The 15,590-nt window shown below is 42.8% G+C and overlaps 1 protein-coding gene across 1 annotated transcript; it reads left to right on the top strand.

Annotated features, from left to right (window-relative positions):
- The first annotated feature begins 4,884 nt into the window (after positions 1-4,884).
- ciroz (ciliated left-right organizer protein containing ZP-N domains) lies at positions 4,885-15,061 on the top strand. The gene is made up of 10 exons (XM_082962098.1): positions 4,885-5,113; positions 8,014-8,115; positions 8,468-8,595; positions 8,926-9,069; positions 9,331-9,369; positions 9,542-9,679; positions 9,939-10,023; positions 10,644-10,849; positions 11,966-12,083; positions 12,530-15,061. Exons 1-10 carry the CDS (start codon positions 5,086-5,088, stop codon positions 13,000-13,002), a joined length of 1,461 nt encoding a protein of 486 aa, XP_082818224.1. The 5' UTR covers positions 4,885-5,085; the 3' UTR covers positions 13,003-15,061.
- The last annotated feature ends 529 nt before the right edge of the window (positions 15,062-15,590 follow it).

Below are 15,590 nucleotides of genomic sequence, written 5' to 3'. Positions count from 1 at the left end.
GGTCCGGGTGCGCCAACACGGGTGCTTCGGTGAACAGCACCTTCAACCTCTTGAAGGCTCCGTCCGCCTCCGTCGACCACCGCAAACGCACCGGCCCCCCCTTCAGCAGTGAGGTAATGGGAGCCGCTACCTGGCCAAAACCCCGGATAAACCTCCGGTAGTAATGGGCAAACCCTAAGAACCGCTGCACCTCCTTCACCGTGGTTGGAGTCGACCAATTACGCACGGCCTTAACGCGGTCACACTCCATCACCACCCCCGTGGTGGAAATGCGATAACCCAGGAAGGAAACGGCTCGTTTGGAAAACACACATTTCTCAGCCTTAACATATAGGTCATGCTCCAGCAGTCTCCCAAGCACCTTGCGTACTAGGGACACATGCGCGGCACGGGTGGCGGAATATATCAGAATATCATCGATATAGACAATCACGCCCTGCCCTTGCAGGTCCCTGAGAATCTCGTCTACAAAGGATTGAAAGACGACTGGAGCATTCTTCAATCCATACGGCATGACGAGGTACTCATAATGGCCCGATGTGGTACTAAATGCGGTTTTCCACTCATCTCCATCCTTAATACGCACCAGGTTATATGCGCTCCTGAGATCCAGTTTTGTGAAGAATTTTGCTCCGTGAAATGATTCCACCGCCGTAACGATGAGAGGTAGCGGGTAACTAAACCCCACCGTGATAGCATTTAGACCTCTGTAATCAATGCACGGACGCAGACCTCCCTCCTTTTACTTCACAAAAAAGAAACTCGAGGAGGCTGGTGAGATGGAGGTCCGAATGTACCCCTGTCCTAGAGATTCCATGACATATGTCTCCTAGCCACCGTCTCCTCCTTTGACAAGGGGTACACGTGACTCTTGGGAAGCGCAGCGTTAACCTGGAGATCTATCGCACAATCCCCCTGTCGATGAGGTGGTAATTTGGTCGCCCTCTTTTTACAAAAAGCGATCGCCAAATCGGCGTATTCAGGGGGAATGTGCACGGTGGACACCTGGTCTGGACTCTCCACCAACGTGGCACCTATGGAAACTCCTAGACACCTCCCTGAACACTCCTCTGACCACCCCTGGAGAACCCCCTGTTTCCACGAAATCCGGGGATTGTGATCAGCCAGCCAGGGGACCCCCAGCACCACCGGAAACGCAGGCGAATCGATAAGAAAGAAACTAATCCGTTCCTTATGATTCCCCTGCGTTACCATGTCCAGTGGAACCGTAGACTCCCTGACTAGCCCTGGCTATCTAGGGAGTGCACGGGGAAGGGGGAATCTATTGGCACTCGCGGAATGCCCAGCTTAATGGCGAGTCCGCGATCCATAAAGTTCCCAGCTGTGCCTCAATCGTCTAACGCCCTATGCTGGGAAGAGGGGAAAAAAATCTGAAAACAAAATTAATAAGAACACGTGACCAACAGTGGGTTCTGGGTGAATTTGGTGCTGACTCACGTGGGGTGACCGAGAAGTGTTCTGCCTGCCCTCTCGACTCCCAGACTGACTCCTCCAGCACCGGTCGGCCGTGTGTCCTCTCCGACCACGGCTGGTGCAGGAGGAGCCACTTCCTCCGGTGCCCCTTGGCACAGCCCCCCCTAACTCCATAGGAGTAGGGGCGGGGGTGCACGGAGGTGGAACGGACAGGACCCTTTCCAAACGCCCCGGCTGCCAGCAGATTGTCCAGTCGGATAGACATATCAATGAGCTCATCAAGAGAAAGAGCGGTGTCCCGACAGGCTAGCTCCCTGTGGACGTCTGCCCGGAGACTACACCAGTAATGGTCTATGAGGGCCCTGTCGTTCCACCCCGCCCCAGCAGCCAAGGTCCTGAACTCCAGCGCGAAGTCCTGCGCGCTCCTCGTCTCCTGCCTGAGGTGGAACAGCCGCTCACCCGCCGCTCTTCCTTCCGGAGGGTGGTCGAACACGGCCCGAAAGCGGCAGGTGAACTCTGGGTAGTGGTCCCTCGCCGAGTCCGGACCATTCCAGACAGCATTGGCCCACTCCAGAGCTCGGCCTGTCAGGCAGGAAACGGGGGCACTCACGCTCTCCTCTCCCGAGGGAGCAGGTCTGACGGTGGCCAGGTATAGCTCGAGCTGGAGCAGAAATCCCTGGCACCCAGCCGCCGCTCCATCATACTCCCTCGGGAGCGCCAGACGAAGCGCGCCAGAGACAGACGCAGTGGGAGGCGGAGGTGGCTGCGTTGGAGGAGCCGGAGGTGGAGAGAGGAGACCACTCCTCTCCCATCGGTCCATCCTCTCCATCATCTGATCCATCGCGGACCCGATTCGGTGGAGGACGGATGTATGGTGGAGCACGCCTTCCTCCATCGAGGGAAGGGGGTTGGCCGCTGCTCCTGCTGACTCCATAGTCGTGGTGCGGGATTCTGTAATGCTCGGGCGTCGTGGGTGAGGAATTAAACGCAGGAAGCAGCGAATACAGGGTAGTGGCTTTTAATGGGCCAAATGGTGAAAAACACAAGCCACCCCAAACAGCGATGAGAGCGCACACAAAACAAAGTGCCCCAAACACAGGGGAAAACACAGTCGGCGCAAAACCAACGCACTAGCGCAAAAACACATCCAGCGTGTACACAAGCATACAACAGATAAACAATCCCGCACAAAGAGTAGGCGGGCCAGCTAGCTCATATAGCCCCGCTAATCACCCCCACTAAGAACAGGTGCAAACAATAACAGAAAGGGGGGAAAAAGAAGGGAATCAGTGGCAGCTAGTAGGCCGGTGACGACGACCGCCGAGCGCCACCCGAGCAGGAGGGGGCGCCACCTTCGGTGGGAATCATGACAGAGGGATGGTTGCTGATAATGGGCCTCTGTACGCCTATGTAGATATTCCATAACAAAATCTGCTGTTTCCAGCTACAATAGTCATTTACAACATTAACAATGTCTACACTGTATTTCTGATCAATTTGATGTTATTTTAATGGACAAAAAATGTGCTTTTCTTTCAAAAACAAGGACATTTCTAAGTGATGCCAAACTTTTGAACAGTAGTATACATATTGGCTTCTAGAGAAAAAACGATTCATTATGCCGATGTAAAAGTGGGGTTCGGTTAGTACTGGATAAAACGAAGTGTTGCTGGGCTTTTATTCCACCCACTCCATTCCACCCACTCAAAGCAATACACTGTATGTGAATTACATATTGGCTTATAGAGAAACAACTATTATGTGCTGATGTAAAAGCGGGGTGGGAGTTCTCAGTAGGGTCTGTAGAATCTATATATTGTGTTATTTCATGGGGTACTGGATAATACGGAGTGTCGATAGGCTTTTACTCCAACTATTCAATTGGAAAATCTGTATCGATATCAGTTGCATTTTTCTATGCGATATCGATATCATACGAATGTTAGCTAGCTTGCTATGGCTATCCAACCATTGAACTCTTCCAAGTCAAGGCAAGCTTTTTTAACTGCTAAACTGCTTGCTGACTGTACACTATACTGCATGATTGTAGCGGGTTTACTAACGCGTTAGTTTTAGTAACTATGTTGACTATGACGTTACTAACATTGTTAGATAATATGTTGACAGTGATGTAGGCTGTGTGTAGTGGTTAGCGGTTATGATATGAAGGTTTGGCTTGGAAAGGTTTCTTCGTCTGGTCACAGACAACTGATGTGTTGTGCACTGAAGTCCACAAGCGAAGGGAAAAGGAGAGAGGAGGAGAGCACGTAGATGCGAGAAGGAATTATACTATGAGCAAAATGTTCATGCTGTTTGTATGTGGCTGCTATGAAAGTGAACTGTGTTTGCGTGTGATCATTTAGCCGATTCTGTTTAAAAACGTTTCTTAAACGGAAGTAAACTAACTGTGAATAAACAACAATTTGTTCAATAGAAACTCTTGTTTGCAACTGTTGGACTAGATCAGCTAGATGCAGGCAAGAGTGTGAAAGGCGGTATTGAATGTGTCACTGTGTCACCTTGATTAATCCAACTTTTCTCTCGAAATGTGAACCCACATTATAAACTTTCCTTTGTAGGCTAGGTTGTAGCAACCTCATGATGGGTATAGGGAAAATTTGAGTATCGTGTAGTAGCCTAAACCTATTGATGTAACATTGAGCTGGGTGAATGAAATATGAATGACAGTCATCCAATTTGCTGTAATAGAAATAAGGCCATGCTCATCAAAAATATTATCGTCCTCCCTTATCTTAAACGTCACCAATCGCCACTGCTCCCATATACGCTACATTTATCAATAGATGCAGTGTAGATTATGTTCCTTTTATGTAAAATTGACTCAGTAGGCAAATGAATTTGAGAGAATTGTCCACTTTATTCATGAATCATGGCTTTGCCTATACTTTATTGAGATTATGATCACAAATATAAACATATTGCTTAACTTTGTACATGCTGTTAATCAATGAGATTTTGTAAAGTAAAGTATCAAAACATCCCTACAGGTGTAGCCCTACTACACCTGGCTTGTCATAATCACTTCCCCCTTTACATTCTTCAAAGGACCCAGGTGAATTTTCACACTTGGATATATCTGGTGACTGCTCTGATCCTTTGCTTTCATTTCCCTGGTATTTACTTGTTATATTTCAAGACAAACACAGCTGAGAATGCACTGCACCTATAAAAACCCACACAACAACAGTTTGCCTACCTCAATCACAAAGTGGCATGGATTGGACTATGCTTGGTGTCATCCTTACTATGTAAGTACTAAAGTTTAAAATTGATACTCACTTTTGTGTTTCTTTTTTGTTTTTAATTACCAATATTTTAGGCTGTAACGTTGGCCTAGGTGTAAAGTCGATATAAATTCAAAGTCATTCTTTATTAGATTTTATGACAAAATGGCTATTTACTGTATGTGTTAGATAATGTCTTGGCCTGCATGTTTTGTATAATCTGTTTATCTACACAGGAATGCTTAAACACTTCAAATTAAAGTATTTTCTTTTCTTACAAGAGTGACTATTGATTTATTTGACAGTAGGACTACCCTATTTGTCTAAACTATTCTGCCTTGTTTTCTGTAGTTGTTTTGTCCTGCCTATCAAAGGGGGTGTCTTGAAAGTTCAGAAAAGAGACTGGATGGGGAACCCACCAGCAACTTTAACAGGTATGGTTAATTGATCTATGAAGGTTTTTTCCCTTTCTAAGCTATATTTAGTTTTATGTAAGAATTGTATGTCAGTGTTTGACATTGGACAACTGAGAGGCAGGAAAAATAACTAACTAGGGTTGCAAAGGGAGGGTATATTACTGGAAAATTTCTAAGTTTACCAATAAACTACCAGCATTTTGGTAACTTTCAAGTTTTTATTTGTATTTTATCAGATGACATAGTGACCCTTTTGGGTACTTCAGATTATCACAGGTGTCTGCAATTATCGCTGTCCCTCTGTGTGGCCTTATCACATTTAAAATATGTAAAATGATCAAATAAGATTATTATAAAAATAAAAATAGAATGACAAAGCTGTAAAACATGATCCTAAATATAAACCATCAACTTAGTGAACACTATTGGTGTTTAATATGAGGGGTTCAGCATGAAATATCCTTTATTTTTTGTACACACTTTTATTTATTTTACTATGTCAATATATATGTCTTTGTTGTAACAGTTTTGTCGCCAAACTGGTGTCAGTTGTGAAAAAAGTCAATAGTTGGAAGAGTTGCAAAGTTAATTGAAACCTAGAAAAGGACATTTACTAAAGTAAATGTGGTGTGCTTGGTAGTCTTGAAATATTTATGGTTGTGAAATAGTAGTAGTAGTGGTAGTGATGGCAGTAGTAATTATAGTAATAGTAATGGTAGTAATAGGGTTTTCATTGGCTATGTGTTAGTTATAGTGACCTATTTTGGGTGGTTTGTTGGTGTGGAGTTATTATAGTGGGTTATAGCAGGCTAGTATATTGTGCTAGAGTGAGTACTATAGCACATAAGCCATATAATGTGTTTTGAAGCTATTAAATGTATCTGTGGCAGTCCTTTCAGTTCAGAATCTTGAAGCCTGCATTCCGCCATACAACAAGCTTAATTGTTTTTAAAGTACCATGAATTTGAGCAAAAGCTGTGTTTGAAGCTATCGAAGTAGAGTCAGTTTGGAATGGAACTTTGTTTTGTTGCTTGTAGCATAAACACCTCAGTGGCAAATCCAAATGTGGCCTTTTGAAGTCTATAGAGCTTTTATGCCTATTTAAAACGGTTGTGAAGTCAGTATAAAGCCCCAGGTAGCTCACTTTCTGAAGTGATTTGTTTGACAATCAGATGAAAATATCATGACTGGTTGTGCTCATGCCACATTAAAATGTAATGAATTGTTACTGTTCAATGACGTCTTTACTATTAGGCCCATACATTATTTGAATCAGCTGTGTAGTGCTAGGGCAAAAACCAAAATGTGCACCCCTTGGGGTCCCAAGGACCGAGTTTGGGAAACACTGCACCACTGAAAAGGCACCTAATTGGTGTAACGACCCACGTACATGTCAACGCTGGTTTGGTGTTTGTAGCAGTTTGTAACAGTTCAAGAGCAGTGACGAATCCAAATATTTCCTATTCAAGCCTATGGAGCTTTTATGTACATTTAAAATGGTTATAGTCGGAGTGCGAATTATGGGGGATCCACTCTGGTTATGGTTCAGAAATGATAAATGGTATCAAAAAGCTGTATACAAGGAACCTATTCCAGACCGGTCTGCATGTTTTAAAGTTTGTGTGGCGTTTCTAGCTTAAACGGTTGAAGGCCTGAATGTTTCCCATTCAAGTCTATGGAAATTGAAATGCATTGGGATCTATGCAAATGTGGTTGTAGTGTAAAAAGTATAGGTAGTATCAATTGTTTTTCAAGCAACCTGAAGACAGTCAGCCTGCCCGTTATAAAGTTGTTTTGGTGTTAGTAGCTTCAACGGTTCAAGAGCAGTGGTGAAACCAAATACTTCCCTTTCAGGCCTATGGAGCTTTTATGCACATTTAAAATGGTTAGAGTTCAAAAAAGAATAAATGGTATCAAAATCGGTATACAAGGAACCTATTCCAGACCGGTCTGCACATTTTAAAGTTTGAATGGCGTTTCTAGCTTAAACTGTTGAAGACTAGTTACATGTCAACATTTACCCATTCAAGTCTATGGCCTCTGAAATGCACTGAGATGTATGCAAATATGGTTATAGGGTCCAAAGTATTAGTAGTATCAAAAATATGTTTTCAAGCACACACCAGTGCCAGCCTGCATGTTTTAAAGTTGTTTTGGTGTTGGTAGGTTTAAGAGTTTTGGAGCTAGTGGCTTTATTTCCAGTGAAATAAAAAGTATTAACAGTTTCTAAAGTTTGGCTTTGCTTTCAGCAAGCACACCTAATAATGACATTGTTGATTAGATGCTTTTTTCACTTACCATTAGGCCACCAAGGCAATTCATTGCCTGGGGTCTCACATCATCAGGGGGCCTCGTGAAAAAAAAAGTTGCAACTTACTGTTGGGAGTTAGGATAGTAGATTACACAATATTGCAATTTAGGGAGTTGGTAGTGCATCAGTTGTTTTCCTCTTGTTATGTCAATCACTGACAATCACTCAATTAGCCATGTCAGCTAACATTTTATAGATTGCTACGTAAATTAGTCTAGCCAGCAATCTAAACTTGTAGTAATCATGGCTGAATTACTGACCAGGCAGGAAGGGCAGCTCCAGGGGGCTCCTCTCTAGCCTTTTGGCTAGTCAACCAGATAGTATGAACATGGCAGAAGTCTAGGTGAAATTTGTAGAATAGCAGGATGTATGGTTTATCTACTAGAAACTCATGGACAATACAGAGACGTAGAAAATGAATAGGTCTACTAGGCCTACTGTATACAAATATATATTTTTAATTCAAGTATAAATTACCCAAGTTACCATAGATTGCAATAGATTGCCTGTTAATGACCAAAATTACATAAGATTCCGGCAACTTTGGTAAATTACAGGTAGCTTTGGAACACTAGAACCAACCCACTGAAATGAAACGTATTTTCAGAGGGAGATGTGGAATGCTTCTCAGAGTACATGGAGGTGTGGGTCCACAGAATGAGAATAGAGGGCTTGAGACTCTGGCTCTCCGGGGCCCTAAGAATTCAAGGTGACTATCCCAGTTTAATTAACTAATAACCTAACAATCTACCCAGCGGGCAAAACTGGTTGAAATGATGTCATTGCAACCATTAACTGGTTGTAATGACGTTGTTATTATTATGTCAATTCAACCAGATTTGCACAGTTTTGCCTACTGGGTACCAGCTATGTTACAGCTTTTTGTGAAACATTTCAAATATACTTTTTGACATTAAGCTACATCACATATATCTTTCATGAACATTTCACATTTTGTATTCTACATGAGCGGTTGTGTCACAATCAAGATTAGACTGCATTATTATGATGTATTGCCCTTACGTTTGTTTTGTAATGCCTTTTCATCCCTCTGTCCTCAGTAATCAGCCTTGCCTTCCTGGATCAGCTGAACCTCCAGCTGTCTGCATGTGGATTCTCACTACACAAAGATCCTGACAAGAACTACATCTTTAGAGTTATGTACAATGGCTGTTTTGTCCAACATCAGGTAAGATAGCAGCAATGTAGGACTTGGCTACTTGGCTATGTCCCGATTCTGCACCCTTCTCCTTATTCACTTCGAGATGATCTTGTTATGAAAAGTTCTTTACAAATGCAATACATTATTATTATTATTATTATTATTATTCATTAAGTGTTATCTTGCACACTCCTCATCAGACATGAATTAACAGTGGTGGAAACTCCCTTCAGCCAATGCTCAAATGTGTTTACATTTGTGATGGGATGTGGGCAAGATACATTGTAGCTATTAGGCTACCTTTGCCTGACCCAGTATAACCCCTTTTTGTTTTGTGTGATGGTTACATCCTAGCAGCATGGCAACAATGTCCTTGTGCTGAATTTGGTGAAAAGAATCAACCGGTTTGGAGGTCGAACTCACAGCTTCATAATGAAGTGTCCAATGGTTCCTGCACCACCCAACAGAGAACACATTCAGTGTGATCCAGACTACATACAGGTAAAGCTTTACAATTCAGTGATGTACATTAGCAATATCTCTGTGAATTCAAATAAAGTATTTAAAGTGTGTGTGTGTGTGTGTGTGTGTGTGTGTGTGTGGGTCGGTGGGCGATTGCGATTGGGCAGGGAGGTGGCTGTTTTGTACATAAGTTTACGATACCTTGAATAAAAGGCACATTATCCTGCACCAAATGGTATCTTTGTTAATGATCATTGGTGTTGTGACCATAGCTGAAAATGACATACAGAATTCCCACAGGTGATCAGACAGATCCCACTGGACAGCTGGAACAATGAGGTTAACAAGTTATACATACACTGTACACTCTGTGTCTGTAGTCATTTAATGCATGCATCAGATCGTACAATGTGCTAACACTATGTGTGTATGTATGCGTTTGTGTGTGTGTACATGTTGTGTGTGTGTGTACGTGTTGTGTGTGCACATGCACGCATTTGTCCGTTTACAGCTTCAATGGTCACTTTCCCTGAGGGGTAATCTAATTGTAGCCCTTGAGGATGCTAGCTTGATCCAGGTATACGCTGACATGAATGGAGCAAGCATCACAGTTCAAGGCAAGAGGAGAGAAATCTTGAGTCCTGTGACAGTAAGCTGCCACATTGTGGCCATTCAAGAAATTACAATGGAAACCAATAATGTTACAACCTTCTGGAACCAGCCTGATCGCTGTGTCCACCATTCTGATTCCACCAAGTTAATAATGTTGGTGAACTGTAGAGAATTATTTGCATTTCAATGACGTATTTGGCCATCCATAAAAGGAAAATACTTATTGTAGTTCTCAAATGGATGGGCAACTTCAGATTGTTGTAATTGTTTGTTCTTGGATTAACTTTAAATGACAGGTAATGGAAAGGACAGGGGAATTTCTTGCCTTGAAGTTGGTCAGTGGACAGTATGCCTACAGTATGGAAGCTACCTGTCCAAATGGTGGGTCACGAGAAGCAACAATCATTTACTTTGTTTAGACAATCTGGTATCACTTTACTTAAGCTATGGCCTAGAACTGTCACACGTGTGACATGATGCTTGTTAGAAATTATGGGTAAAATTGTATTTTAAGGTAAACATATTAGCCACTAATTTGTCATTTATAAGTGTCTATATAATTAGCTCATAAGGCATTTATTGTGCATTATATCAATAATGAAAAGAGGCATAACATTTAAAAGTAGTTTAAAATATGTCAGTCATGTCAGTGTTTTTCACTGTCATAAACTGTCACAGGCATGATATCATAATAGTTATGCAGCTTGTATCCCATCAAGTTTTACTGAAAATCCAAAACAATTTGATACAGTTGTGGGCACTAAAACATTAGGTTGTGCTGTGCTATTGGCAGAACAATTGCCACAATGCACAATGCACTCTATTGTCTCCTAGTGATAGCTTGCCACAAAAACCTGTACCAGTTTTTTTTCATGGACTCGCTTTTTGATGCCTGAAACCACTGAATGAAATTGAACACGAATGTAATGTTAATTTCAAGTATCTCTATGCCCACAACGTAATGCCACCTCCTCACACACCCTCCCTTTTGATGTCCATAGTGGTGTCAGTGTCCAGCCCAGCAGCAGAGGACACTATAGTGCACATTTTTAAACGGCGCATGGGTTTGACAAAAAGAGGAGGCTACGAGAGTGACACCCTAACAGTTAGCAGTGTTTCTGTGAACCAGACAGAGAAGTTCACTGTCTATGAGACCCATGACTTTGTCCAACTCAGCATCCCTACAGCCCTTATCATACAGGTCAAGGTAGGTGTGTTTCTGTAAAGTATTTTTCTGACCATTTGGTGCAAATTGATGTGGCTATTTAGCAGACGTTTTTATCTAAAGCGATTTACAGTTCATAGTGACGCGTGGCTGATGTGAGAATCACACTCACAACCCTCCATGTACTAGCATGCACACAAGACTGTAAGTCGCTTTGGATAAAAGCGTCTGATTAATGGCCCATCTTCTTCTTCTTCTTCTTCTTCTTCTTCTCTAACCGACTGAGCCATAGCATTTTGACCTATATTAATGCAATTTCTACATTTATCATACAGGCTAAATACTGTATACAGTGCTTTCGGAAAGTATTCAGATCCCTTGACTTTTTCCACATTTTGTTAGACCATGAGAATTTTGTTTCTCATGGTTTGAGAGTCTTTAGGTGACTTTTGGCAAACTCCAAGCAGGCTGTCATGTGCCTTTTACTGAGGAGTGGCTTCCGTCTGGCCACTCTACCATAAAGGCCTGATTGGTGGTGTGCTGCAGAGATGGTTGTCCTTCTGGAAGGTTCTCCCATCTCCACAGAGGTACTCTAGAGCTCTGCCAGAGTGAACATCGGGTTATTGGTCACCTCCCTGACCTAGGCCCTTTTCCCCCAATTGCTCAGTTTGGCTGGGCGGACAGCTCTAGGAAGTCTTGGTGGTTCCAAACTTCTTCCATTCAAGAATGATGTAGGCCACTGTGTTCTTGGGGACCTTCAATGTGCAGAAATGTTTTGGTACCCTTCCCCAGATCTGTGCCCTGACACAATCCTGTCTCGGAGCTCTACGAACAATTCCTTTGACCTTATGGCTTGGTTATTGCTCTGACATGCACTGTCAACTGTAGGACCTTATATAGACAGGTATGTGTCTTTCCAAATCATGTCCAATCAATTGAAATGACCACAGGTGGACTCCAATGAAGTTGTAGAAACATATCAAGGATGATCAATGGAAACAGGATGCACCTGAGCTCAATTTCGAGTCTCATAACAAAGGGTCTGAATACTTATGTAAATAAGTTATTTCTATTTTTAATAAATTAGGAAAAAAAAAAAACGCAAGGGGTCTAAGTACTTTCCGAATGCACTGTATATAATCAAAACGTCTTTTACAGAACTGCCCCACTGACGGCCGGCTTGCACAGCCTTTCTATAGGGTAGACGTTGTGCTCACGTTCAAGGAGACTAACCACAAAATGTACTGGACTATGGAGAACACTCTGCCATGCACAGGTGAGGGTGTGCTCAGTAACAGTGACAGAAATGTTATGATCAACATTAAGCCTCTGATGTAACTCTTACAATTGAAATAAAAATAGTAAGAAATATGCAACATGTTAGCTACAGTAGCCCTGCCACTTGTTTTGGTATACAGCTGAGGAATTGAGCTTGTAGTAATGTAACCCCTTTCAAATATCATTCACTTGATAGTTTTAACATATTTTTAAGCTATACATTCTTTGTTTACATTGTCGTTTGTAAACAATGGAGTAATATAAATATATTTGGGGTTATGATAGGGTAAGACAGTTGTGCTAAGCTCATGAGGCATTTAAAAGTTATATTCTTCAAAAAGAAATATCAATCATTTAAACTACTTTTAACAGATTCCTTGATCCAAGACTGTGCCTTTAAAGTTTCCTTTTGTAGCTAATGTTTTTAATTCTGCCTTTTTGCAGAGTCCCCCAGACTGCTATCAATCTCACCTATATATTATCATACTTCAACAACATTGGACCCTATTTTGACATACACTACATCAACCCCTGCTTCCTATACCACAGTGCCCTTTAGCTCGTACTCAACAATGGACCAACAGTTTCTCTCAACAGAGAAATCTCAGGAGGGCACCTCCACCTTCCCAAAAACAACATCAATTGAGAGGACTCAGGCTGAAGAAACAGGAAGAAAATCATCACCCACCAGTTCCTCACATACACAGACCTCTGGTTCCATTATCTACTGGAGTAATGTGACATCAATGACTCCAAGTACAACAAACAAAGCAACACAGGACAAATACCAACAGACAAACAGCACAGGTAGAGTGCCAAGGATCATCCGTTACAAGTCAAACAGAACCAGTAGAATTCCAAGGAGCAGCTGCCACAACTGCCACAATGCAGGCAGAATTCCAAGGAACAACCAATAGAAATGAAACAGCACAAGTAGAACTCCAAGGAACATCCGTTACAAGTGAAACATCAAAGGTGGAATTTCAAAGAACAACCATTGCAAGTGAAACAGAACATGTGGAATTCCAAGGAAGAAACACTACAAGTGAAATAGGACAGGAGGAATTCCAATGAACAACCATTACAAGTGAAACAACACAGGTGCAATTTCAAGGAACCACCGCTAGAAGTGCAACATTGCAAGTTCTTAGAAACAACCACTAGACAGGTAGAATTCTAAGTATCAACCACTATTAGTGAAACAGCACAGGTGGAACAACTGCCGCAAGTGAAACGATGCAGGTGTAATTCCCGGAACAGTGGCAATTAGTACAACAGATCAGGTACCATTCCAAGAAGTGACTGTTACAGTTGAACAGGTGGAATTCAAAGGGGCAAATGCTACAAGTGGGACAGCGTGGGTAAGATCCAGAGAGACAACATCTAGAAGTGAGGCAACACATTTGCAACTCCAAGACAGCAAACAAATCTGAGGTTATTTTCAACTCATCCCCAACAACTGAGACAAAACCAATTTTTTTTATTTTACCTTTTTTAACCAGGTAGGCCAGTGGAGAACAAGTTCTCATTTACAACTGCGACCTGGCCAAGATAAAGCAAAGCAGTGCTACACAAACAACAACACAGAGTTACACATGGAATAAACAAACGTACAGTCAATAACACAATAGAAAAAAGTCTATATACAGTGTGTGCAAATGGTGTGAGGAGGTAAGGCAATAAATAGGCCATAGTAGCGAAGTACTTACAATTTAGCAAATGAACACTGGAGTGATAGATGTGCAGATGATGATGTGCAAGTAGAAATACTGGTGTGCAAAAGAGCAAAAAAGTAAATAAAAACAATTTGGCGATGAGGTAGGTAGATTGGATGGGCTATTTACAGATGGGCTGTGTACAGCTACAGCGATCGGTAAGCTGCTCAGATAGCTGATGTTTAAAGTTAGTGAGGGAACTATAAGTCTCCCTATAAGTTGTTACAGTTATTATTCCAAATTCCTGTTCAAGCGAAGCCAACCATACATCCCACTGTGACTGGACCACCAAATCAAATCAAATCAAATGTTATTGGTCACATACACATGGTTAGCAGATGTTAATGCGAGTGTAGCGAAATGCTTGTGCTTCTAGTTCCGACAGTGCAGTAATATCTAACAATTTAAGAATAACAATATGTACATATAAATATATGGATGAGCGATGGCCGAACGGCATAGGCAAGATGCAGTAGATGGTATAGAGTACAGTTTATACATATGAGATGAGTAATGTAGGGTATGTAAACATTATATAAAGTGGCATTGTTTAAAGTGACTAGTGATACATTTATTACATCCAATTTTTTATAATTAAAGTGGCTAGAGATTTGAGTCAGTGTGTTGGCAGCAGCCCCTCTATGTTAGTGATGGCTGTTTAACAGTCTGATGGCCTTGAGATAGAAGCTGTTTTTCAGTCTCTTGGTCCCAGCTTTGATGCACCTGTACTGACCTTGCCTTCTAGATGATAGCGGGGTGAACAGGCATTGGCTCGGGTGGTTGTTGTCCTTGATGATTTTTTTGGCCTTCCTGTGACATCGGGTGGTGTAGGTGTCTTGGAGGGCAGGTAGTTTGCCCCTGGTGATGCGTTGTGCAGACCTCATTACCCTCTGGAGAGCCTTGCGGTTGTGGGCGGAGCAGTTGCCGTACCAGGCAGTGATACAGCCCAACAGGATGCTCTCGATTGTGCATCTGTAAAAGTTTGTGAGTGTTTTTGGTGACAAGCCAAATGTATTCAGCCTCCTGAGTTTGAAGAGGCGCTGTTGCGCCTTCTTCACCACACTGCCTGTGTGGGTGGACCATTTCAGTTTGTCTGTGATGTCTACACCGAGGAACGTAAAACTTTCCACCTCTCCACTACTGTCCCGTCGATGTGGATAGGGGGGTGCTCCCTCTGCTGTTTCCTGAAGTCCACGATCATCTCCTTTGTTTTGTTGACGTTGAGTGTGAGGTTGTTTTCCTGACACCACACTCCGAGGGCCCTCACCTCCTCCCTGTAGGCTGTCTCATCGTTGTTGGTAATCAAGCCTACCACTGTAGTGTCGTCTGCAAACTTGATGATTGAGTTGGAGGCGTGCATGGCCACGCAGTCATGGGTGAACAGGGAGTACAGGAGAGGGCTGAGAATGCACCCTTGTGGGGCCCCAGTGTTGAGGATTAGAGGGGTGGAGATGTTGTTTCCTACCCTCACCACCTGGGGGCGGCCCGTCAGAAAGTCCAGGATCCAGTTGCACAGGGCGGGGTCGAGACCAAGGGTCTCGAGTTTAATGACGGGTTTGGAGGGTACTATGGTGTTAAATGCTGAGCTGTAGTCGATGAACAGCATTCTTACATAGGTATTCCTCTTGTCCAGATGGGTTAGGGCAGTGTGCATTGTGCAGTGTGATTGCGATTGCGTCGTCTGTGGACCTATTGGGACGGTAAGCAAATTGGAGTGGGTCTAGGGTGTCAGGTAGGGTGGAGGTGATATGTTCCTTGACTAGTCTCTCAAAGCACTTCATGATGACGGA

Source organism: Salmo salar, chromosome 15 (assembly GCF_965601325.2).
Source record: "Salmo salar chromosome 15, fSalSal1, whole genome shotgun sequence".
Classification (NCBI taxonomy): Eukaryota; Metazoa; Chordata; class Actinopteri; order Salmoniformes; family Salmonidae; genus Salmo; species Salmo salar.
Note: the sequence above shows the minus strand (reverse complement) of the source record. Positions and strands in the feature narration are given on the sequence as shown.

Bases quoted from the DNA above. Each gene is read 5' to 3' on its own strand.
- ciroz (XM_082962098.1), top strand. From the start codon at position 5,086: ATGGGGAACCCACCAGCAACTTTAACAG. The intron at 9,370-9,541 runs GTTAACAAGTTA...GTCCGTTTACAG, and splicing joins TGGACAGCTGGAACAATGAG to CTTCAATGGTCACTTTCCCT. The intron at 10,024-10,643 runs GTGGGTCACGAG...TGATGTCCATAG, and splicing joins GGAAGCTACCTGTCCAAATG to TGGTGTCAGTGTCCAGCCCA.